Consider the following 26932-nt stretch of genomic DNA (forward strand, 5'->3'; position numbering starts at 1 on the left):
GGCATGAGCTACCAAGAGCGGTTATGGAATCTTATTTTGAGATCATTAAAAACAGAAGCACTCCTACTTTGGTGGATAAGCAATAGGCACATTTGCAGGCAGAAGAAAGAACTATATGACCTCTGATCTTCTTTCCAGGTGGTTCAATAAGCGAATTGTGTTATCTCCTGGCAAGCTGGCATTTGCCAGAGAAACAGAGAGGAGGCCACAACTAGTGCTTAGTATTGCTCTTGTCGAATTTCTGAGAGGTATTCTTGACGCTTAGGACTAAATCCGGGCTAGGATGGTAAAGGATAAAAAGTCTAGAATGATATTTGTATGATGTTCCCTTTATTACCCAAATGACTCACATAGGAAGATCTGAAAGTCTGGGCTGACTCAGGTGATGTCATGCTAGACACAGGGTAATGGCCTTCATTATCTCGCCTCAAAGACCTTGCCATTACTTTCCAAGTAGATGTTTCCAAGGAATAGCTAGTTAATGCTTTGAAAGATTCATTGCCACAATACCAAATGGAGGGCCTTCTCCACGAAGCTGACAATGTGTTAGAGGAATAGCCACTGAGCGGCCCAAAGTGTAGTCAGCTTTTACCTGCCAGAGTTCAGAGCCAGAGTGAGCAAGTGCTTGAAAGGTGAGAGGGAGTTAGGCTAGGAAGACTCACTAATCCTCAAAGATTCCCTACCTGATTGGCGTCAGGTCTCCTGAAAGGGTTCTGTGTGAACTAGAGCCACAAGACAGTTCTGCTCCCTCACATCTTTATCCAAGTTCAAAGTCATGTGGGTTCTAACTGTGAGATGAATTTTGTCTCTGGTGCTTTATTCTAGTTTTTGTAATGCCTGCAGCTATCTCCCTTCCTATCTTCCAGCGGTTGCTAGTTAGTACTGAAGATGCACCACACCCTGTTTCCTGGATCCTGGAATTTCTCCAGAACCATTATATTAGCTAGCATTTATTAAGGGCTTACTATATACCAGGCACCATTCTAAACTTGTTGCATGTATTAACTCATGTAATTCTCACAAGTGTTATCTTTATTTTACAGATGAGGAAACTGAGGCAAAGAGTAGATTAGCAAACTTCCAGTTAGTAAGTGGAAAAGTTGAAATTTAAATATAGGTATGTTTGACACAGATCTTACCCTTACAGCCACTAGCATCATTCTACTGTCTCTCCCAAAGAAAATATACAAACAAACAAATAAAAACAATTTTCCTTTTTCCCTCTCAGAAAGCTGAGGGAAGACTTCAGAATAGAATCCCTTTTCCTGTTACCTCCAAGTTTTGTTTTTATTTCCCTTATTTTAGACACTGTCTTCTGCACTGGTAATATTTAAAAGCCAAGAATCTTTTTAGAAGTATTATAGCTCTTTTCAGGCTCTCTGGGGGCCTGTGGACGTCACACAACAGTCAAGATTCAGGGACAAGCCTATGCAGGGTCCCACCAAGTCAAGATGGGGTGGCTGTCTTTACGTTTGAATAGTGTTTTGAACGATTTGTCTGTCTAGGAAAATAACCGAGAGATATATTTTCAAAAGTGGTTGTTTTTCTCCATTGACTAAGTTTTTCTGAAGGGTAAGCAAGAATCTGTGATTCTCTCTGCAGCAGTGAGCAATTTGAAGGAGGAGGAAAGAAATTCAGAATTCGGTTTAAATTGACCATAAGGTCATTTCCTACTCCCCCTTTTTTCAGTTACTGTTTTGAATTTTTCATATATTTCCAAGAAGGGGCCATGTTTAGCTCCTCAGCCACACAATTATTTCCTTTCTTTCTTGATAAATTAAAGATGGTTCATGGGAATTTTAAATGTCAGATCCTATAACAGGCAAATGCCTTATTGCACACAGGTTTTTTTGTTTGTTTGTTTTTTTAAGACAAATGTTTGTAGCTTTTTTTAAAAAAAAGAGTTTAAAGGGTAAATCCTGTTGCTTTGTCCATTGTAGCTCCCCCCAGAGAGCTCCTGCTATGTCCAAATTATAAAATTTGCCCTTTGGGAACGAGGACCTCTTGATGTTTTCCTCAGGGGTGAGGAAGGCAATGAGAAGTAATGTCTGGGGGGGTTTTTAAAAAAATCTATATTGAATGCATGTATCCAAATGGTACTGCGGCACTAGAGAAGGGAGTATTATGAAAAAATGTACTGTTTGTAAATAGGAAACTGGCACCTATACTCACCAAAGGCACATTTTAATCTCTCCCACATAACTGTCTCTGTTCCCCTTGGATATGAACTAATTTACCTTGCCTGATGCAGAGAAGCTTATCAGCTATAAACACAGACCCAGAGGATTTGGATTCCTTTGCTCCTTTTCCATCCTACTGTTAGACACTTATTGCCAGTTTGCCAGGTATGGGCATCACAAAATAGCAGGGTAGGACTATCAGCTAAAGGAAAAATGGTGGATTTTGATTAGTTGTGCTGAAAAAAATATCATTAGAGTGAAATTAGTAAAAATCTATGGGGTTAAAGATTCTAGTTATCATGGCCTCTGCCCCCGTTGTTTTTCTGAGCTACTCATAAGATGTGGGTTATTTCATCTTGCATCAATTTACAACTCCGTCTAGCTATAAGGGCCTCTTGCTCTACTTAGCACTGCACTTGCTCTTAGCACTATGAGGCAGAGAGCCACATGGGCCAAAGGGACCCTTCTCTGTGCCTTCAGATTTATTCCATTTTCATTGGCTGTGATAACCAGCTTGCTGAACCCTGGCAAGACTCTCTTCACTGTCTTGCTGTCTTTACCGGTTTTATAGGAAGGAGATCCAAAATTAAAAATAAAACAATTTTTTTGATATATAGCATGCATATGGTGAAGTGCACAAATTTTAAGCATACAGCTGAATGCCTTTTCTTTTACATGTGCAATCGTATGAATACATAGAACATTTTCAGCAGCCCAGAGGCTTTTCCTATCCCTTCCCAGTCAATAACCCCCCACCCAGAAGTAACCACTGCATTCACCTCTGTTCTATAGTTTCATTTGCCTTTTCTTAAATTTCATATAAATGAATTTATATGATATGTACTTTTATGCCTCTGGTTTTTGTCAACATTATTGTGCATGTATTTTTGTGGACAATTGTACTCTTATTTTGGTTATGTACTTAGGAGTAGAATTGCAGGGTCATGTGATAGGGGTATGCTTAGTTTCAGTAGATACTGCCACACAGTTTTCCAAAGTAGTTGTATAAGTTAACACGTTCACCAACAGTGTGTGAGAGTTCCAGTTGCTCCATGTTCTTCTCAATGCTTGCTATTGTCAGTTTTTTCAATTTTAGCTATTCTGGTGGGGTTTTATGTGTCTCACTGTAGTTTTAATTTGCATTTTCCTGATGAGCAATAATGATGAAAACCTATTCATGTGCTTGTAGGACATTTGGATGTTCTCTTTTGTGAAGTGCCATTCAATTCTTTCTATTTTTTAAAGTTGGATTGTCTTTTTCTTATTGATTTGAAGGAGTTTAAAAATATATGTATATACGGAATACAGGTCCTGTGTTGGATAAATGTATTGTGAATATTTTCTCCCAGTTTGTGGTTGGCCTTTTAACCCTCTTAAGATGCTTTTGATAGATGGAAGTTCTTAATTTTAATGAAATCCAATTCATCAATCTTCTTTCATAATTAATACTTTTTATGTCAAATAGGAAATCTTTGCCTACTGAAGGTCATGAAGATAATCACCTATGGTTTGATCTAGAATATTTATTGTTTTGCCTTTCACATTTAGGTCTATGATCCATTTCAAATTATTACCATTGTTTTTGCTATTATTATTATTATTATTATTATTATTTGGGTAGCTGGTGTGAGGGAAAGGTCATGGTTCCATTGGTTTATTTGTTTGTCCTTGTGCCAGTACCATGCTGTCATAATTACTGTAGCTATATCGGTAGCTTGATATCTGATAGTATATGTCCTCCAATTTTGTTCCTCAAGATGTTTTAGCTATACTAAACCCTTTATCCTTGTATGTTTTAGAATCTCTTTGTCCAAAGCACCTTTGGGAATGGTTTTAAGCTTATTAACTCAGCCTCCGCATGCCCTCCCAACTTCAAGATCTAGGTCATGTTTTGAGGGAGAGACCAGTAGTGTATTTGTGGCAGTCCCCCTCCCTCTAGTGAGAATTTTTCTCAGAAATACTGTGATACTGTGCGAGATTTCACTCCGCCGTTCCCGCTCGGGCGCCAGCCTAGAACTCGGCTAACTTCAGGTGAGTAAAACTAGCCGTGCATTTCAGGCTTCTCAAATTTACAATCTATTATGCTAGCCTGTAAACGTTATGAGGATTTCTCTTTCCTCAGTAGCATCGCTCTGGCTTGGGGCCAAACCTCATCTTCAGCTTGTGCCCAGTATTAGCAAATGTCTCAGGAAAGAAAAAAGCCCGTGTTTATCAGCTCAATTAGGAAGGGCTCTTCGCTCTCTGAAATTGTAGTTCATCTTGTCCTTGTTTCCCAAGATCGCAGATATCTTTAAACCTATTGATTTTGCAGTTTATCCTTTTTTTTTTTTTTTGGTGGTTGTTTTTTAGTCGTGATGGGAGAAGTCACATCCCGTTTGAAAGTCCAGAAAACATTTAATAGGCAGAAACTTGACCCTGTCATCCATCTCGGCCCTATCACAGGTAAATAATTTATGAGTGTTTGGGCCAATTCCGTAGGTCAGTGGAAAAGCACATAAAATGGACACAACATTTCTATTACAAATGACGGGGATCCCTGAGGGGACTGATCGGGCTCTCTCCATCTCTCTGCCTTAGTACTCACAGTCAACTTGGAATTCAGCCAGTTTCCAAGGATGGCAAATGAGATTAACACCCTCAATTGTATTCCTGCTTAGAATGAGATGTCAGCTCTGGCCCAAATAAGGCAAATTTTGCTCCTGTAGGCACTTGAATTTGTGCCCTCTGGCATAGGATTTTAGGAATCAGACCTGGCCTGATTTCGTTCTACATCTTTACTTACCACATGACCATAGGCAAGTTACTTAATTTCTCTGATCTGTAATTTTTCCATCTGTAACTTCATAGGGTTATTGTGAGGATTAAATGTACTAAAATAAGAAAAGTGGGTTTCACAGTGCTTGAAACACAATGGGTCTTCCATAAATGTGAGCATTTATCAGGATAATTATTTATGGGCATGTCATCCCATCTGAGATATAGTTCTTGAGGCTGAGAATTATGCTTGGTTACTTTTTGGAGGAGAGTAAAATTTACATACAGTGGGATGCACAAATCTTCAGAGTACTATTCAGTGAGTTTTGAGAAATGCATACTCCTATGTAACTCAAAACTCTGAAACATAATCATTACCATCACCCCAGAAAGTTCTCTTATGCCTCTTCCTAATCAGTTTCCACTCCCTTAGATGCAACTGCTATTCTGATTTTTTCCACCATAGATCATTTTGCATTTTCTAGAGTTGCATATGAATTTTGGAATCATACAGTATGTATTCTTTCGTCTGGCTTCTTTCATTGAGTATACTGTTTTTGATATCCATCCACGTTGTTGTCCCTATCAGTAGTGGCTTTCTTTTTATTGCTGATTAGTATCACATTGTATGAATATACCACAGTTTATCCATTCTCCTTTTGATTAACACTGGGCTCTTTCCACTTTTTTTTTTTTTGGCTATTATGCATAAAGCTGCTATAACCATTCTTGTAAAAGTCATTTTGTGAACTTTCATTTCTCTTGAGTAAATACCTCGGAGTGGAATTGCTGGGACTAGATAGGTTACTTGCTTACTTTTATAAGAAACTGCCAGACGTTTTCAAAGAGGTTGTACTATTTTACACTCCCGCCAGCAATGTGTGAGAATTCTGGTTGTTCTACATCTTTGTCAACATTTGGTGTTGTCAGTCTTTAAATTTGGCCAGTCTAGTGAGTGTGCTGTGGTATCTTACTGTGATGTCAATTTGCATTTCTCTGATGACTAGTGATGTTGAATATATTTTCATGTGCTTTTTAGCTACTTATTTTTCTTCCTTTGTGAAATGTTTGTTCAAATCTTGTATCCATTTTTAAATTGGTTTGTTTGTCTTTTTATTATTGAGTTGTAGGGGCTCTTTATATTCTGGTTACCAGTTCTTTGTCAGATATATGTTTTGTAAATACTTTCTCTCAATCTGTGGATTGTCTGCTCATTTTATTAACCATGGGTTTTGATGAATTGTTTTATCTTTGTACCCCCTGCTATCCCCATGCATGACTGAAACGTGATAATATTTACTGAATGAAAGAGCTAAAAGTCATCCCTCTCTCCCCCCTTGCCTTCCTTCCTTTATTCAACAAAACTTAATGATTAACTACTATGTGGCCACCTCTCTTCTGTGCCTTGACAATACAATAGAAAAAAAAACAGACAAGCTTCTAAATATCATGGCACTTGCCTTTTAGTCTATATGTATGCGGGGGTGGGTTAGGAGACAGGAAAACAAATAATCAAGAAAAGATGAGGTAATTACAGGTGCCATAATGCAAAAATGCACTGTATACATAATGAGAAAGGCACGATTAGGGGGCTTTTTTTCAGGTTGGAGGGTCAGAAATCTGAGGAGATGATACTTAAGCTGAGACCAGAATGACAATAAACGACTTTTTCTCAGGGGGAAAGGGATCCCAAGCAGAAGGAACAGCTAATAAAAAGGCCCTTAAGGTGAGTTGGGGCTAGGCACAAACTATGCAAAATACCCTTTTAGGCAAACTAAGGTGTCAGGGATTGGTTGCTCTGGAAATTACCATAAGTGGAATAAGCTGATGCTATATGCTTACTCTTTCTTAGTACTACAGTACTTAGCAGTGTCTCAACACCTTCCCTGCACCCCCCAGCTCCTAGGTTCCAAGATACTTTGAAGATAGGAATTGTGGAATAGCTAACACAATGGTGAACAGAGTTAAGGCTAGGTCAGGAATACTTTTTGCATCTAAGGTGACCAAGGGATAAAAAATAAATCAAGGGTTGCATAAGTAATAACTAACTATATTTGTCTTTATAAGATAGCAAAATATGAAACGTCCTACCTCTCTGCTTTTTACGTTTAGATTGTATAATGTAAAACTTTATAAATACAATATCAATTTGATAAATGGAATATAATTTATTTTCAGATTTTGCCCAGTTTAGAGAGAGATGGAAGAAAAGATGATGGGAAGGGATAGCGGAAGATGGAGATACAGAGAAAGTGAAATAGAATGAAACACATAGGTAAATGGATGGAGGTACATAGACCAAGGGGAGGAATAAAAGAGTCCTAGAGGGAAATAGAGAAGCTGGGAGAAAAAAAAACCTAGTGAAAGGGAAGCCAGAAGTTAAATATATTTTGTGTGAGTGTGTTCCTATCACCGTCTTGTGCCCTAGGGGTATGGTCACCATAGTTAGTTATTAATTCCTTTGAAAAATGTGATGGTGCTCTCCAGTAATATTTTTTTTTAAAAGATTTTATTTATTTACTTTTCCCCCCCAAGCCCCAGTAGATAGTTGTATGTCATAGCTGCACATCCTTCCAGTTGCTGTATGTGGGACTCGGCCTCAGCATGGCCGGAGAAGCAGTGCCTCGGTGCGCGCCCAGGATCCGAACCCAGGCCACCAGCAGTGGAATGCACGCACTTAACCACCAAGCCACTGGGCCAGCCCCTCCAGTAATATTTAACACACACCTTTAACCTGTGTTTCCCTTCTGATGTGCTTCTGATAATGCTCTACATTAATGCCAAATTCTGTTCATGATTTCTTTCCATTATTTCCTTCCACCAGACTGCTTTTTTTCTAATCAAAAAGCAGAGATCCTTTGAGTTAATAAAATAAACTGTTATGCCTCTAGTACCCATTCTCCCATATTTCAGATGGAAAGTTGCTTCCAATCAAAATCATGCTCTCTGGTCATCATGGTTGTGACAGTATGCCATCAGGGCAAACCCTATGTCTTCTGTCAAGATTTTGGACAAAAAAATGTGTGGTTTTGACAGGACTTATGCTAAGTGGAGATAGTATATAACTGAGTGGGTCAAACCATGCTTTGTGGAGACCAGCAAGCTCCATGTGAAAATCATAGAACACCTGGCTGATAATTTTCTGTTCTCCAATAAAGATCTAAGGAGTACAATTAGTGGGAGGTAAAGCCTATGGCTTGCTGGGCCTCTACTCTGGTCAGAACTGCTGGAAACAAAGCAATGATAGATTTGGCAGTATCCTAAAGGAGTGAGATGGATGGCTACTTCCTAATACTCTCCACTAGGAAAAGCTTGGCTAAGGCTGGAGAGAGAAAACCAGCCCAATTTGCAGGACTGGTAGCTAGAAATTTAATGTGTTTATTTGCCCAAGAAAACAAATGGCCAAAGGTATATAGCTACACTGATCAGCTGTGGACTGGGGATATATGCTCTAATAAATGGAAAATTACAGACTGGACTATTGCAGGAAAAACAGTCTAGTGAAAGGAGATATGAAAAGAAATCAATAAAAGGAATTTAGCAAGTCATATAGGACATGTACCAGCTCATTAGAATGGCAAGACAGAATAATTTATTTAGAATAAAAGATGAGACAACCTGACCACCCAAAACTAATGTAGACTCTGCAGTCTTGGGGACTCCAAGTCCCTACTCAGCTCTCTTGTCAGTTCAATTTAAGGTTGCAGAATGGGCATGTGAAACCTCAAGTCATATGGAAATGAATGTCCTAGGCAAGCAGAGGAGAAAGAGTGAAAAAAAAACCTATGAATCAAACAAACAAGTAAGCAATATGAGATATGTCAAATTACTAAAAACTTGCATCCTCAACAAACTCATTCTTAAGAGGAGTGGGGGGTGGTATACCAGACAAATGTGACAGGTAGATTATATTGGGCCAATCTCTAGATTTTTTTTTTTTTTTTTTTTGGTGAGGAAGGTTTTCCCTGTGCTAACATCTGTTGCCAATCTTCCTCTTTTTGCTTGAGGAAGATTTGCCCTGAGCTAACATCCATCCCAGTCTTCCTCTACTTTGTATGTGAGTCACCGCCACAGCATGGCTGATGAATGGTGTAGGTCTGTGCCCAGGATCTGAACCCGTGAACCCAGGCGGCTGAAGTGGAGTGCACTGAACTTAACCACCAGGCCATGGGGCCAGCCCCCAATCTCTAGACTTTTAAATAAAGAATATTGCCTTACAGAAGTGTAAACTTACTCACAAAGAAGGTTTGCAGAGCATACCAGACATGCAGGTGAGAACAGTACGACCATGGCTTTGGACAAATTTGGAGAAACTAGCTGCTAGATATGGAATATTGGCAGTAATGGGAAATGACCAAGAGATTAATTTTATAACAGAAGTTGTCCAAAATTTGGCAAAAGACAGAGAATGTGGGACTTTCATTTACCATAATTCCCCAGACTGAAGGGACAATTGGAAACTTTAATGAATGGATTATTAAAAACACAGAAAGAATTTAGCAGCACCAGATATAAATGGCAATGAGGCAAAGTTTCTCACAAAGATGGAATAAATTGAAAGACTCTGAGTGAATGTATCTTCCTCACTAGAGATGTTCAAGAAAGAAAAACAACTACTTATGCTCACTGTTCTCAAATCCCCTAAGAAGAGGTAAAGAACATGAGAAGAGTAAAGGAAAGAGAGTATAAGTGGTAGATCCTCATAAGACCATCAAAGATGGAGGAACAATAGCTAGGGATACCCTCTCAACCATATCCTATAGCCAAAACCTGTAGGATGGGTAAGGCCTCAAGGATACTAATATTTATATTTCTCTTTTCTATTATTAGATCTGCTTTGCTGTTTTCTCTTGGCTGTGACAATCTGTCTGATGGTCATTGAAATAGCAGTTCAGTACAAATACAAACAAGAATACCATATGTAAATTTTGTGAGAAGTTCACCAACTTTATCAAAAAATGCTATAGGACCACTGACCTCATTCTGTACTCAATCATCATCATAATCATATCAACAGTCTTATTTCTCAACCAAACCAACCACTGAGCCATTGCCAGCCCAACAGGATCCATTGTCACCAAGAGCCCATTTGCTATAGCTTTTAGTAATATTTTATCTACTGAGGAGAGCACTGAGGCATGGAGTCTATGCCAATCTCTGTACTGGTTGATGGACTTGTTGATTGTGTAGCCCAGTTAACAAGAATAGCTGAAGAGCTTTTACAATTGATTTCACAGGAACAAGTTTCTTGTGTAGAGCAAAATGATAGAGCAGAACAGATAGGGGCAGATGCATATGCTTTCGAGGAAGCTTCACTACCAGACCTTGCTGACCTCTCAGACTTAGAATCAATACTTGCACCAAGAGAAGATGAAGACCTGTTTGATGTAGATCAAGCTATGTTAGACGCAGATGAATTACATGAAGATGTACTCTCCGGTATAAATGAGGACTTAAAAAGTGATTAAGACCTAATTTGCCCCCACCAGCATCTGAGAACTGATCATTTCCCTGTTTCAAATATATTCTGATTTTTCTGAATGTTGTTAGTAATATGAGTTTTCTCCTAGTTCTGCACATTTTCGTTACTAATACCTTATAGAACAAGTAATATTTGATTTACTTCCAACAGAGGCTGGTCTCTTTTCTTCTTTGAATTTGTTTAAAAAGCTCTGACTTTTGCTATATGGTTCTTTCTTTATCTGTATTTGTTCTCCTGCTAGGATTCCTGATAACAGGAGCAAACAATAGCAAAGAAAAGACACTCCTCACCTAACAATGGAGTGAAGACCTGATGAACTCTATCACATCTTGGGACCCAATTTCACTGTTCTACAATGAATGAAAACTAAAAGAGGAATAGCCCCCAAGATGGTATTATAGTGCATACATTCACATTAATAGGACAATATTGGGACACTTTTACTTGAAAAGATATAACTCCTTAGTAGGCCTTCAGGAGAGAATGTGTCAACAAAAGGATGCTATAGCAGACTAGGGGAAATAATTCTGAAAAAGCAGCATCTACCAGATAATAAAACTGCAGAAAGGTTTTCAGATGACTTTTGCCTGGGAGAAAGCTTTGAAAAAGCTGAGGCCAAGAGGTTCCAATGCAGGACTGTTCCCTCGAATGCTGACCCACATTGCAACTACTCCGCGATATTGTTCCCCAAATGGAAATGGCAAATTATACCAAATAACAACAAGAGAGAATTACTAGTACTAGGAGGGCTAGACAAAGCCCTACAAGAACTGTTCACCAAGGGAAAGTCAAACACTTATGGCATAGGCTTAGAGATGATGGTCCAAAAGTAGAAGTGGATACAGTGTATCTCCTTGGGTATAGCTAAATTTATAAAGAATAGCTGATAGGCTTATTATCATGAACCTCCTGCAACCTTGACATAGAAATCCTAACTACTGAGAGATGGGAACAATAATGAACTTAAAATTTGGACTGGTATTTAGCCACAATAATTCTGCAGATACCAGAAGAAGAAAATGCAATATTTGGAGGACCCCCATATCAAAACAGAGAGGGATCAAATAAATGTGCAGGAAATTGACCCGTCATACTAATTCCATGCCATTCAGTACCCTCACTTCCATTTGGAAGAATAGCTACCCTTCAGACAAGCCCATGGACACTATGGTCCTCCTTCCTACGGAATGGCCTTTGCATCTCATGACGTGGGCAACAACTAAGTAAAGACATAAAAGTGTACTACTGGATAAAAGAATATCTGCAAATTGTGAAAACATGACATGTAGAAGTTAATCCACACTAGTGGAAACCAGACTATGCCAATTCATATAGAGTCCTAAAGCATAGTATAGTCAGAGGGATTAAAAAGACATTTAATACAGATGACTTCAGAGCTAACCTACATGACAGATGCTGCATCTAATACTAAATGAGGTCTGCATACACAGATAATTAGCTATCTTTAAAGGTAAATGGGGAAAATTATAGACTATATAACCAGGTCTTATTTGGATGAGCAGTAGCAGGAAAAACATAAGTCAGTTTTGTCACTGAATTTCAGGATAAGTTTATTTGACAAGTTTAAAAAAGAGACTTCTGTATCCAGAAAATCTACCACAGACCTTTTCGAAAATCAGAAGAACTTATAGAGCTACTCAAATGTATTTGTATGAGAAAGTTCCACAATAGACTGCTATGTGGAAAGATTGATAGAGTAGATGAGGATCCAGGAGATGTAGGGGGGTGAACAAAGACACAAAGAGGAGAAATAAAAGTTGTATTATCAAGCAGCTAGTGTAATTACAAGCCACGCCAGACAGCAGATGGAGGGATTTTGCTCCTGCAATAACTGGCCAAACTGAGCCTTACTTTCCCAGTGTAGGCAACTCTAGATATGCAGTATGTCCAAAATGGCAAATAATAGATGCAGTGTAAAGAGACTGTGCCAAATTAACTTAAATAGAGCAGTGGGAAAGCTAGAAGAATCAGTTTATCCCACCATTCCAATAGGAGAAATTTTGCAAGGAAGATTAGTGATAACAGTTAAACAAGGAAATCCATACATGTAGCAACCAAGAATAATAACAGAGGAACTGGATAAAAGATAGAACCTATGCTTTAGTTAAAGATTTAAAAACAGCCAGGGAAGATATACACTCTCCACTAGGAATTTGGACTTTAGGAAATTGGGCTATAATTTTGCGTCAAAATAAAACTCAAAGCATAAATACTTCGACAAGATCAGGAAACATATCCAAGGAGAGACCGTCAGTCTGCTACAAATTCTGTCTGGTGAGCAGTTTAACTGTAAACTGACAGATGTGGTGCTCCTGAAGTGTGATAGATACTGAAGGGTAGCTATTCCTCCAAATAGAGCTCTGGAATATGGACTTTCTAACAATTCCACAACAGATTAGTGTGAGCTTGTTAAAACTGTTAGTATTAATGAGACAACACAAACAACCATACTAACTCAAGCAAGTCATCAAAATACATCAAGAGAAATCTGTGAGACTACTTCAGACCTTGAAACAAGATAAAGCTTGAACCAGCCTATAAAACAACTGATGGTCAATATGGTCCATACGTGTCAAAGCAGAAAGATGCTACAACCTCATAATATGTGAAACTGGCTAGCCTCTTGGCTAGATGGGTCACCTGGAAAGATTATACTATAATGGCACCTCAGGATTAGATAAAATATATTGCAACGTTTGCTTTGATTGTGTGATTATATGTGTTTAAGAATTGTTAAGATGTAACCCTGCCCCAAGCAATGGATTGTTGTATTAAGTATGTTTGCTCTATGGAACAGAATTAGAAATAAAGTTAATAGTGATAAGAAATAAGTGTAGGAAATAAGAAAATACTTAGGAACAAGAGTTAGTAGGGAAGGTATTTTCCAGGGAGAAAAGAAAATTAATGTTATCAACAGTTGTGCAGCTGTTCATGGTGTAAAACCATGGTGTAGAGTTAGTTTCTAAGCAGGTTATGAACCACGCCCTGTTTTTGTCATATGCAAATTAGCCAACCCTAAGTTGTTGATATTGATAGAAATAGCTGGTTGGCAACTGATACAAGTTATGCACTTAAAAGCCCAATTAAAGGGAGATATGTTAACTAACTTGGCAGTCCACTGATTAGATACCTCTGATTGAAATCCTGCATCTTTCCTCCAGGAGAATGGAGAAAGTGGTTAGTCCTTTACCCAAACTAGCCCTTTTTTGGATCTTCTTAAGACTAACACTAAAGCCAATTCTTGTTTGAAGTGGAAGGATAGAGAGGGAGACAGGCTCATCATTCTGAGACAAACTTAAAGGTGTGAAAACCAAGGAAGATAGGCTGGTGGATGGCAATGAATTAGGAAGTTCATCCTTGTGTACTTTGGCTAAAATATGTTGGAAATTCTGACTACATAGTTGCATCATTATGTGTGATTGTTACTGCCAGTTACTAGATTATAATTGAATATAATTCTTATTAGTTATTGATCCACACCATTTAATTGTTATATGTTTTAACAGATATTAACTAATAAACTTTCATTCACAAATCAAAGAACTTGTGGTCATCTTAAATTACCTTGTGGTGAATTTGGAGGCTACCAAATTGGCATAAAAGACCCCATTCAACAGAAAGTGGAGGAAACTCAGAGAATATTGTACCAGGAGTCTGAAGTTCTACTTCTGGCTTTGTCAGATAATCCTGAACAAATCTCTGAAATATAGTCCTTTCTTGTTTGTAAAATGAGAGTTATAATAATTTTTCTGCCTACCTTCAATGGTAATAAGGAAAAAATAAAATGATACAATTTTCAAAGCCTTTGGTATGATATATCTGACAATGGGGCAGAATATATGAAATCAGGACTTTTTAGGAATATCTGAAAAATGTCTATATGACAATACCTGAAAGTCTATGTGGCATGTAAAGATTATCCAATAGTTTTACACCTGTTTTCTAAGAGATTAGAGCTTCCTTATTTTACTCCATGTCGAAGTTATAGTCTGAAATCAGCTTGTGTTTCATTCTTCTGAGCTTGTTTTTTTTTTTTTTTACCAAGTTAAATGCTTTTTGGGAGTCTACTAGAGTTCTTTTTTTATTTTTAATTAATTAATTAATTAATTATTTTTTTTGTGAGGAAGATCAGCCCTGAGCTAACATCCATGCTAATCCTCCTCTTTTTGCTGAGGAAGACCGGCTCTGAGCTAACATCTATTGCCAATCCTCCTCCTTTGTTTTCCCTCAAAGCCCCAGTAGATAGTTGTATGTCATAGCTGCACATCCTTTTAGTTGCTGTATGTGGGACACGGCCTCAGCATGGCCTGACAAGCGGTGCGTCGATGCGCGCCCAGGATCCGAACCCGGGCTGCCAGTAGCGGAGCCCGCGCACTTAAGCACTAAGCCACGGGGCCGGCCCTCTACTAGAGTTCTAATAGGAATAGTAATGAGGAAAAAACAGCAATGCAAAGCCTTTCAGGAAACAGTGAATTATATTCCATTTAAGGCTAAGATTTTGTTCCTGAGGAGGTTATGTAACACTGAACATTATTAACCAACTATGTTTTAATGGTTGCTTTTTACATCAAAGCTGATTATTGTGTTCTTGTATTGATAGCCTTATCTTAATAGACTAGAGGTATTTAGCCATTTCCTCTCGCGTACACTTCTTATTTTTTCAAGGACCCTATCCCTCCAAACCACATTTAAAACTTGTTTTTCTCCTGCCTATATAACCCTTAGCTCACAAACCAACCAACCAACCAAACAATAAAAACCCTAAAAAAAGAAAAAAATAACCCCTAGTTCCTGAAGTTATTTGGGAGTTACTTGTATTGACAGATACAACTATCCATTGGTCTCAAATATGACATCTCTTCAGAGTAATAAAGAATCTTTGAAAGTGATCTCCATTTATACCTCTGAAGAATGGCACTGCATTCTAGCAAGGTAAGGAAAACCACTGAACTCTTTACCCCTGTCACAATTTCATCTCAATGACCCTAGTAAAATGCTGAAAGCATCTCAAGAGGTATTTTTTAGTTTAATGCAAATACTCATGTAAAGTGGACTAGGGAGCCACAGATATGAAACACAACTTTAGTGTTTCAGATTCCTTTAAGCAAAGAGGCTATTAACAAAATCTGTTGTTGAAAACACATAAATACACATGTCTCTACATTATAACAAATTCTGGCAATATTGATCATTTTTAATAGTTTCATTTTTACTTAAACTTGGGGGAACATTGGCCTTTCTTGATACCATATCTTCTAAATTTTTAATGTTGGCAGTCCCCTAACTGGTTTTGGGAAATCACTTGAGTTGCAGCTCATTTTATAGAGAAAAATATTGTCTGTTTTGTGTGTGTGTGTGTGTGTGTGTGTGTGTGTTACATCTTTTTAGCTCAAGGTTTAAGAGACAGAGACATGTTGTTTGTTTGAAACTGTTAGATGCGAGTGGGCTTCTCTTTGGGTACTTTTCCTTGGTGCAGGAGTCTCTGATGCTCCTCCCTTACAATACCTCCCCTGTTGAGAAAGTTTGCATTTGTACTGGGTATTTCTGCCCAGTTGGAATCACAGCGTGCTTTAAAAGAAGATTGAACAGGTGTCAGCAGGGAGGACACTAGGAAGTGGAGAAGTGTCACATCTGCTCTTTTCTGTTCTGAGTAGAGACACTGAGGAAGTAACCTACCTATCCTCGAAGATAGAACCTCATGGTCCAACTGGGATCAAGTATGGAATCAAGTGTGAAAAAGAAGACAATTTTTCTCTTTTAGCTCAGTTATCCCATTCCCAACTAGAGGTTTGCTTCTCCTTTGAATAATTCTGGTCCCAGGAGATAGTTCTTGTCTAGTCTTCTCCAGGGCCTAAAGGTCATCTGGAAAAGCTGGCCTTTTAAAAATATCTCCAACTTGTTTAGGGGCTGCCGACATGCAACCCTCAAACCAAATGTGTTCCACCAGACTCTGGGGTATAACTCATATAAGATGTTAATATATTTTTCTTCTTGATGAGTAAGTACACATAAACTACATGCCTCTAAGGAATTTGAGGAATTTTATCTAACATAGAAAAGCTGAGTTAATTTGCCATAGATATAATAGAAAGATAAAGTAAGAAGTTAAGTTTCGTTCGTTTATTTGTATCTGAAGAAAAGTTTGGTTTGCCTAGTTCCATTACACCCTATATTGTGGCTTTAAGCGTTGTGTGTATGTTTCACTTTTTTCAAGACTAGATTATGGATATTTATTGAACAGACTTATCAGTCTTTTTGCTCAGATCAAAAACTTCTAAGAATGAAGTGCTCACAGACACCTGAATTATTAGAACCTCAGTAGCTCACAGGATTGTGTTCCTTATCCAAGCATACTAAACTTGAAATTACAAAAACACCCCCAAAATAAGGACATTGCCGATTTGTTCAAGGTGAAACTATTCAGTCTTAAACTAGACATGTGGATTGAATAAAGAGCCATTAGAGACTATACTCATTTGAAGCTCAATGGAACTACAGATTTTTTTTATAATTTTTATTTATTTTTTCCCCCAAAGCCCCAGTAGATAGTTGTATATCATAGTTGCACATCCTTCTAGTTGTTGTATGTGGGACGCGGCCTCAGCATGGCCGGAGAAGCGGTGCGTTGGTGCGCGCCCGGGAGCCGAACCCAGGCCGCCAGTAGCGGAGCGCGCGCGCTTAACCACTAAGCCGCGGGGCCGGCCCTACAGATATTTTTTAAACTGTAATTCATAGATTAGGAAGGATTACCGAGTTCTTTAGTGGAAATTAAGTTACAATTCAGAGGAGATTTATAGATTTTGGTGAATATAAATCATGTTTTACATTCTGGAAGCAGTGCCTTTGGAGTGCAAACCTTAAGGTATATCTGAATTCTCAAGCCGGCCCTGCTAATCAGTGTAGCTTAGTTTGAAGAGAAACTTAATTAAAATTGATGGATGGCCATTGTTAAGATAACTTATCTTGGAAAATTTAGAGCTAAATATATAAATACCAAAATAATCCTGAAGTCTCTGTCTATAAGACTAAAGTTTGGGCCATATTTGGGTTTATGTGGCTCTGTGAAAGTATATTCTTTTTCGCGAAATTATTGACATTGAGGGTGAGAGTCACTCACCATCCTTGCTGCATTTGCTGCAAACCTGGAATTGGAGTTTGATGTGCTCTGACTGAGACAGTTCATTTTATTAAATTCCAGAGTTCTCATTCACGATTATGGATGAATACCACCAGGCCTAAAACTGTTGATCTTTGCATAAATACAGTGCTTTTTGGATTACTTTTGTATTACTGCTGAATATCTATATATTTGAATAGTTAAAAGGTGCTACTTTGCGAATGTTATGGATTAAAAATAATGTGGTCTGCAGAATATGAAACTAATTGTATGGACTCACTATTGAAAGAAAAGTGGACACTCCCAAACTTGTGCATCCTCAAAAAACGACTTCTAGTGGTGATGACTGCACAAGAACATGAATGTACTTAATTCCACTGAACTGTAAACTTAAAAATGGTTAAAATGGTAAATTTCATGTTATGTATCTTTTACCACAATAAAACAAATGCCTCTTTCCACTTGAATGTACACAGCAAATGGACCATGAAAACAATTTTGGAATATCTGATGCCTAATTAGGAGGGCAAAAAGAAATATAACCCCTTGTGGGTAAAAGGTCACCATACGAACGGTGACAGATGAAAACAAGATTGTGGGGGGTGAGCACAGTGCAATCTATACAGAAACTGATATATAATAATGTACACCTGAAATTACACAATGTTATAAACCAATATGACCGCAATAAAATAGTTTTTAAAAAGAAATGTAATCCTTTGGAACATTCAGGTTGGTATAATGATAGCTGAAAAATAAATCATATGAACATACAGAAACATAGAGATATTCTTTAATAACAATAATAAGAAAAAATATGAAATAAGGGACTAGGGGACAAAGTTTCAGGAAAGTAAAAGGACTAAAATATGAGGGAAAAATTGATGAGAAGGTTAATGAAGGTTGGAGGTCAGTGAATATAGAACCCAAGGGTTATTCCATGGTCATATACCAAGCAGATCCCCATGAGAGTGAGGAAATCATTACAGTGGTTTCCAAATGGAGCAGTAGCCAAAACTGGCCAGTGAAGATTATATGAGCAGAGGGGGTCAAGTGATAAAGTAGTTGGGAAATGATCTAGCAATGCAAAATTGATGAAATATTGCAGTGAAACTGTTTGAAAATAAATACTTTGTCAATTTTCAGGGGGATGGGGACTTAAAATTATGAAGTTTACCTGCTGTCTAGTGAGGTAAGGAATACAAACTTTAGTTATATTCTGCAATATCTATTTTTTAACACTTCTATTCCCATTAACCATTTTGTCACCTGGAAGCAATTCATGTTCTAAAACTACCCGTGATTTTTTTCTCACAGTATTATAACAATTTATATAAAGTGAAAAACATACTAAAACCATAATATACGTCATTACTGGAAATATACACATATATCAAAGTGAAGAAAAGTCAATTAGACCTTCCAGAACATTACTTAACACAACTGATACTACACATCAAGAGCGGGGCAGTGGGAGGGAGGGGAGGGTAAGGGAGAGGATGGGCCATTTCTATATCTATTACCTACAATTTTAGTATACAGAATCAGACCATATACCATGGGTCCCCCGTGTGTAACCATGAACATAAATAATAATAGCAGCTAATATTTATTGAATGCCTAACATATGCTGAATATTGTGCTGTGCATAAGCATATTACCTGTTTTATTTTATTTAAACATTATATTTCTCCAGGGAGGCAAGTGCTCCCATTATTATCCCTATTTTTCAGAAGAGAAAAGTGAGGTTAAGTAACTTCAGGCTTAGTGAAATGAAACGAGTAGTGGCAAAATCAGGATAATGAGACACAGGCGTGGGCCTATCCATCTACCATCTCCCCAAATACAGCCTTTTCAATCTGCATGTTGCCTTTTTGTCATCTTTTATCCCTTTCAAGGTTGTCCCTGGTACTCTTTTTTGCCTCATTTCAAAGGCATAGTATTTTTTTTCTTGTCCGAGAGCAGGGGACCAGGTTAGCACACAATGTGGTTTGCCTCAGAGCATGGACCCATGAAGGGATGGTGCTGCTGGTTGCTCTTCAGATATCAAGCACCTCTTGGTTCAACCTGTTTGAATCTGACTCCAGGTAGCCTTGGAAGAGAGATGGAAATGGACATTAAAGTATTTCCTGTGCCATGCATTGTACACTAGCATTTTCTCATTTCTTTCCCATAATAGCCCTATGAAATAGAGGAACTATTGTCATCTCCATTTTATAAATGAGAAAACTAACGTCCTGAAATTTGAGTGACTTTCTTCAGGTCATACAGCTGGTGAGTTGGAATTTCATCCTCAGTTGCTGTGGCTCCAAAGACCCTGCTCTTTCTACTGTACCATGCTGCCTCCTTAAAGAGCTAAATTAGGCTTGCTAGGAGGCTCCCGAAAATTGTTTGATAAGATGGCATAGAACAGCATTGGCTAGATTGTAAATGTGGCTGAGCTGGAAAGCAAAGCCTCTCCTTCTGTGATCTTCTTGAACTCACCTCCCTCAAAGAGGTGAACCCTAACAGTTTGGAGATCACATCATCACAGATGTTGCTCCAGCCTTCTACATAACTACACACTCTGAGAATGACTCCATCTTTCAAATGCATAGCTCAGCCTTCTTGCTGAGGGACCAAGGACTCAGTTCTGTCAACAATTACCAGCATCCAGACAGTGAGCCCTCCATGATCACTGCCCGCCATGGCTCCAGTATGTAGGGTAGGATCATTTGTTATGTCCTCATAAAAGTTCTCCTTCAGAGCACTTACATTAGTTTGTAATTATATATTCACCAATGTGATCATTTACTTAATGTCCTCCACTAGCTTGTAAGCTCCATGAAAGCAGGGTCAGTAGCTGTTTTCTGTATCCCAAACACCTAGAACAGTGCGAAATGAGCATTTGTTGAATGCATGAGTGCTTTCTCAACAAAGAATCAGATGATCAGTATTTTTCCTTACTTGTCTGGCCATAAAGAAAATATGCAGAGGTTGTATGTGCCTTGGATAAATGAGCCTAACTGTTTTTGAGGTCTGTCTAAACATTTGATAGAGGGCTAAGTGGTAGAAGAATGCTGACTCTTGCTCTGCTGCTCTGGAGGGCTTAAGCATCCCTGAAAGCAGAGAAGAGCTCAGCTTACCTCTTTCTGGTGGTATTTGATTGCCACCTTCAGCTTGGCCAGGTCATGGTACTTCTGAGGGTCAAGCTCTTCACTGTGGTCATCTCTATGGTTGAGGATGATCTCCAATTCCCGGGAGCTCCGAGCTTGGTCCAGCAGGTCTTTGGCAAAGAGCTTGCATTGCTGGGAGAGCTCCTCATACTCGGCCTTGAACTCATTCTCCACCTTGCTGAGTTCCTTGAGCTCCCAGCCCAGGCGGAAGGCAGTTAGGATGGGGTCCTCACTTGATAAGGCAATGAGTGAGGGGCTTGCCAGAGCTTTATAGATGTTCAGTCGGGAGCGGGAGTGGCGCAGGCTGTCTACCTCTGAACTGGACACACACTCCACACAGTTGCAGCGGATCTGGTGGGGCCGTGGGATAGTGACCCGTTTTTGGACAAGCAATTTGATGATTTCGTAGTTGTTGGTGTGGGCAGCCAGCATGATGGGAGTGATGTCTGGTGTGAACTCGGAGAACTGGGTGTCCATCATCAGAGTGGGGACCTAGGTACAATAAAATGAAAAAGCATAAAGGATTAAGGCTTTGAGAGAGAGGGAGCATGGGGCCCACCAAATGTTAGTGATTCAGGAGTTGGAGTCACCATTCTTTTGTCAATTCCTTTTCTGACCATAATAGCTATTTGTGGATTGCTTACTGTATGTCAGGCATACAGCACTTTACATGTATTTACTCATTTAACCCCTACAACAACCTTGTGAGGTAAATATTCTCCCCAAATGAAGAAGCTGAGGCACACAGAGGTTAAAGAACTTAACTAAGGTTACACAGCTTTTAATAGCAGAGCCAAGATTCAAACCCAGGCAATATGACTCTAGAGCTTGGCTCTTAAATTTATGCAACCACAACATGCCCAATTCTATCTGAGGCACAATGGGGGATACAGAGAAGTAAAGGACATTTTTCCTGACCTTCTGGAGCTTAGTTGGGTACATGAGACTTACATAAAATTGGTAAGTAGGAGTACATAGTAGTATGTATTCAGTTCCAAATGAGCGGTAGAGACTGCAAAAATATTTGTTTGAAAGGCTAAAGACAACCACTAATCTTAAAGACCATGCCACTAAATCAAGCCCTGGGGGCTGAAGAGAAGACACTCTCAAATGGTTACATTGACTTTGTATGTATATAGGACTTCAGGGAACCAAAGACCAAGGCCAGAGAGTGTTCCTCCAACTTCCTGTAGGTCTTAGCAAGATAGACAGAATCTGCTATTGTCAGGAAGAAGTACTCTTTAAATGAGGGCCTCTAGGCTTGGGGGAGGGCAAAAGGACCTTTGATAAAATTGTTATGTCCATGATGTAATGCTTAGTGTAAATAGCAGCTACAGGTGAAAGATATGGGGTTCTTTGGAAATTCAGGAGCCTTTCTGGGTGAGTTTGCAGAACCTGATCAATGAACAAAAAAAATCATTTGACTTAAAAATGTGTCTTTTGGGACCTAGTCTGTTCTCAGTCTAACAGGGAAACTGAGGCAGCTCATTTGACCTACAGAAGAGTCTCAGTGTGGTAGGATCTAGACCTAGAGAATGAGGAGGACTGGAATAATCAGAAGAGGCTTCATGGAGGGGTGGAGCTGAGTATTCAAAGCATGGATAGGATTCCAGGAAATTGTGAAATATTGATCTTAATACAATTAAAAAAAAAACAGCTCCAAATGCTCATTTTAACTGGGGACAATACAACATGGATAATTGAGATTCTCACAGAATAGACAAATATGTTTTAATCAATAGTTTCTTTTCACTCTTGAATTTTTTTTATTTTTTAATTTTTTTAGAAACCCACAGTTGCTGGCGGACTGATAAAGGGATGAGTTACAATTCTCATCATCTTTGCCTCCTTCCTGCGGTGGATGAAGGATTCTCAAACAAGGAAGTGGCCAGAAAACAGAGAGGAGAAGGAGGGGGAAGAATTTGCAAGAAATCTGTTTCCTTCATGGAGTGGTTGCATCAGCCTCTGAATAGTTGCGAGCTGGCTGCACATGGGTCATCAATTGCTTGGATGTAGCAGTGAGTAAACATTGTTAAACATTTAAAGGGGGCAGCTACCAACAAGACAGCAGGAAGTGAGCAACTGGCTCATAAAGTAAATTGGACACAGGAAAGAATAATCTCAGAAATTAACGTAAGCCTACAGGCTAAGGAAGAAGTAGGTCTGAATGGGTAATCAACGTAAACACAACAACCGGCATAAAGCCTAGAGTTGGGAGAGATGGTAAGTGAGCAATGTGTCACAGTCTGCTCAGGAAGAAAGGAGCTCAGATCTGGGAATCTGCCCCTTCTTAGTGGACAGGGGCACTCCTCAATCTCTGTCATGATCTAGAGGCAGGAAGTGGGGGGTGGAGGGAAGAGAGCCTGGAGCACAAAGTGTCCTGGGTTAGATTGGAGGTACGTGTCTGCTCCCTACCATGGTGCACTTCCTGTCCTCTCTTTCGTCACACTTCCTTGCTCTTTCTACTTCTCTTACTCTTTTTCTTTCTTTTCTCTTTCCCTCTATGTCAATGCTGACAGGCCTGTATAAGACACACAATGGTACTTTTGAATATTACTTAGCCCCACTTGTGCCATGGAGCTGAAAGGTTGCTGTCTACGCCTAGAACATGAAATGCTTTCTGGAACCATCTGATTCTGTTGTCTTTGACTGGGTGCTCAAAAAGGAGCCTCTGATTCTCCATTTGGCTTTCTGGGTACATGACACCAGAGAGGAAATCTGTTCAAAAGAAAACTGGTCTGCAATGACCAACCAGGTCCTCCCACACAGACTGCCTTTTCTCCTCCAGTCAACCTTAGCATTCACAGGTTGCCACACCCATCTAATTTGTTGCTCTCTGTGTATATCCTTGTGGGATCCCCTGTGTGGAATGGTCTCTCTCCATTTCTCTACCAGTGAAGGGCCATTGTAAGCCCTGGCTTCTTCAATAGTTCCTCCTCTTAACTTGATCCCATCACTTACTGACCACTCAAATGTTGTGGGCACTAGGTTACATCCAAAATCTCACTTTTCTGATGCTGCCTTATATTGTTCTCTAATTATTTCATATATGTATTTCTTGCCTCCTCAGTAAAGTTGCGAGCTCTCTGAAGGTAGAGCTGTCTTATACTGCTCTTGTTTTCTCCCATAGCTTCTAGCATAGTGCCAGACACACAGCAGGCACTCAGCAAAAAGGAATTAAGTTTCCTATTCTCAGAATAAGGAAATGACTCTCGTTTACAAACTTGGCTCCCACAATTTGAGTCAATGCGAGCTAGTTTCCTTGGGTCGTTCCTTCTCATGTCCAGCTGATGAAGGTTGACATTCCAACACTCTAAGGAGGGTCAGCAGATGGGCTCTATAGGGAACTACCCTGAGGTCACAAAAACATAGGAGAGTTCCTGCCTGTCAATTTCACAATTCTATTGCTTCAAAATGGAGATTCTGATCCAAAGACCGCAGATTTCTACTCCTCTTCCTGCTTCTGCTTCTTCTTCCTCTCATCCTTCTGCTGCTTTTCCCTTTCTAGACTGTGCAGGGACCACGCACTATCATCAGGACAGCCATGGCAAAGAAAGAGAGATTCTATAATGAGTGTCAGAGGTTTCTGATAATAATTCGGACTTTGTGATATGGTCTACAACAGGGGCCAAACAGGTAATGGGTAACAGAAATGAAGGCTAGGTGTGGGTGCATATGCATAATTTGGATGGGTAGATGGTAGGAACTGGGGAACTGAGGGTATCTGCTGCTTAGCTCCTTATTGTTACAAAATTGTTATAAACACAAATGAGGGCCCAGTGTTGTAGTTTTTCAAAAGAAGTCAGAAATATGGATTTGGGGGAGAACTTCTTAACCTTTTAAATGTTGGCTCAAAAAATTTAAAGACAGTGTACAGCCCAAAAAAATACATATATGAGGCAATTTAGGCTTGAGTGAACCAATTTGTGACTTTTGAGCTAGCACATAATTTGTAAGACCAAGGAGGGATGGGAGAGGAAGCTGGACTTTTAGGCAGGGGCCAGATGATAAAAGGCTTTGTATGCCATGTTAAAGAACTTATGTTATCTGTTGGCCATGGGGAGCCATTGAAGAGTTTTAATCAGAAGAGTGGTATAGTTGAACAACTGTTTTACAAAGATCAGTTTGGCCAAAGTGTGGGGAATGGGCATAGGTAAATGTGCTGGTAAATGTTAACAAGTGTCTCTACTAAAAAAAATCTTGATTTGTAGTGTTTGCCAATTTCTGTAGTGTAAGTACTTCAATTGTGGCCAATTTCAAGCTACCAATATGACATCATGGAACACAGAGTTGGGAAGAGATGCATATAACTAGCTCTCACCAGCTGGTATAAGCCAGCTCCAGCACACCACTAGATGAGTTTCAGAAAGATAAGACCAGTTAAAAGATATCATTAGTCCAGGTGAAGAGATGGTGAGATCTTAAACTAGACAGTGATTCTAGAGACAGACAAAAGAACAGATTTAAGACATTCATTGGATGTGTCAGGTAGTACTGGAGGAAGAAGAAATCAAGGATGTCAGGTTTCTGGACTGCATGCCTACTTGAATATTAGTGTCATCAATGAAGATAATACAGGAGAAAGAGCAGGTTTAGCGTTAAAACAAGCTCAATTTTGGTCATATTGAGTTTGAAGTACCTATTAGAACAGTAGCAGGAAATTGTATAACTTGAGCGTGAATCTTGAAGGAAAGATCAGGGCTGAAAATGTAGATGTGAGAGTCTTCAGCCTATAATAGTAGATGAAACTAAGCGAATGGATAAGAGCAGCCTCTGCCCACCTGCCCTGGGTCCCCAAGAGCTGGGCCACTGATCTATCCCAAGGACTCAGCCCTGCCCCGGTTTCCAGAGCAATGGAGGCTTGAAGTAGGGAGTGCTCAAGTGGCCAGCCTCAGCCTCCTCCATTCCAAATTCCCATCACTGAGGCTCTGCATTAGGGCACTCTCCTTGTTTTGTTAGTTTCTGAATCCCAGCTTCTTCCCCACCTGTGCCCTAGTTTGTAAAACAAGATTTCTCCCTGGATCTCTAGTCTGAGTTTCTGTCCATGTAACTAGCCTAATAGCCCAGGTCTAGCATATATTCTGGATTATCCTTGCCTTTGATTGTCTTTGAGTTATTTCACAACTCTGTAAATTGTAATGCAAATATTTCTTGTCTGGCAAAATGCAATTGATTATTGCCTTGTTCATCTATTTGTAAATTTCTTTCATCATTCCTGATGGCCTATATCAAGAATCAGCAACTTTTTTTCTGTAAATGGCTGGATGCTAAATACGTTAGGCTTTGTGGACCATACAACTCTGCCATTGTAGCAGGAAAACAGCCAGAGGCAATATGTAAATGAACAGGTGTGGCTATACTCCATAAAATTTTATTTACAAAAATAGGTGATAGACTGGAGTTGGCTTTCAGGCCATAGTTTGCAGACCTCTGGCCTCCTGATTCCCTCAACTGGTGAGTTAAATAAAATCTTTGACACGTGTTCACTTTAAACTTGTATGAGGATCATGATTTAAGCTTTTTCTTTTTTTAAAAAATTATCCATTAACAGCCATTTTGTGTTCAGATTGAGGTCAGGTGGAAAATTCTCTTTTATTCTTTTGTTATCAAGTTTTGCCTTCTCTTTGAACTCCAAAATGATACTAAATGATCTTGGGCTTCCCATTAAAAATCATGTTATTGTAAAGGAAAAAAGGGTGGTGGTGGGGGAAGGGAAGGAAATCAACACACCAAGAAATTAGATTTGGTCCACATTATCTTCAACTACACTTCTAAAAAAACCTGGTGCATGAACCGACTTGATTGAATTTTGAAATTTGCAATGATGTGGGCTTAGGCATGGCCACTAAAGAAGTTACATTGCCTGCCTCTCCCAGGGGCTTTGCATTCAGGCCCTAATGAGTTTGCTCCTGGATCTGCCTTAGGTCTCCCTGTTGAAAAGCTAACATTATACTTTAGGATCCTTCTGGATTAATGAGCATGGAACAGAGTCACCCAGCTCAGAGCTCATCACATAAAACACTTGCAGCACAGTGAAGAGAGTGAGCTAAAGTCAGCTTCTTCATATTTTCACCTAAATTCCATTGCCAGAGGACACAACAGAGGAATAGATGATGCTCCACTTTCTCTACTCTTAAGATTCGCTAGAGCTTTTACAAGGTTACTGTTCTCAAGGGGCCCAAATGATATATTCATTTCCATTAACCTCATTACTGGACACAAT

The 26932-nt window shown here is 39.2% G+C and overlaps 2 protein-coding genes across 3 annotated transcripts in view; one reads left to right on the forward strand and one right to left on the reverse strand.

Annotated features, from left to right (window-relative positions):
- The window catches only part of TRPC5 (transient receptor potential cation channel subfamily C member 5), a 133951-nt gene that overhangs the window by 82561 nt on the left and 24458 nt on the right, over nt 1-26932 (reverse strand). For both annotated transcript variants that reach the window (XM_058536539.1, XM_058536540.1), the window contains exon 2: nt 20680-21201. In XM_058536539.1, coding sequence (XP_058392522.1) covers nt 20680-21201 — 522 coding nt within the window. The remainder of the gene's footprint in view (nt 1-20679; nt 21202-26932) is intronic.
- On the forward strand, nt 9783-10440 carry TRPC5OS (TRPC5 opposite strand). Its single transcript, XM_058536541.1, has one exon. The coding sequence runs from the start codon at nt 10073-10075 to the stop codon at nt 10400-10402; it is 330 nt and encodes a 109-aa protein (XP_058392524.1). The 5' UTR covers nt 9783-10072; the 3' UTR covers nt 10403-10440.

This window comes from Diceros bicornis, chromosome X (genome assembly GCF_020826845.1).
Source record: "Diceros bicornis minor isolate mBicDic1 chromosome X, mDicBic1.mat.cur, whole genome shotgun sequence".
Classification (NCBI taxonomy): Eukaryota; Metazoa; Chordata; class Mammalia; order Perissodactyla; family Rhinocerotidae; genus Diceros; species Diceros bicornis.

What these genes read in the sequence shown, in the direction of transcription:
- TRPC5OS (XM_058536541.1), top strand. Translation starts at nt 10,073, where the DNA reads ATGGAGTCTATGCCAATCTCTGTACTGGTTGATGGACTTGTTGATTGT.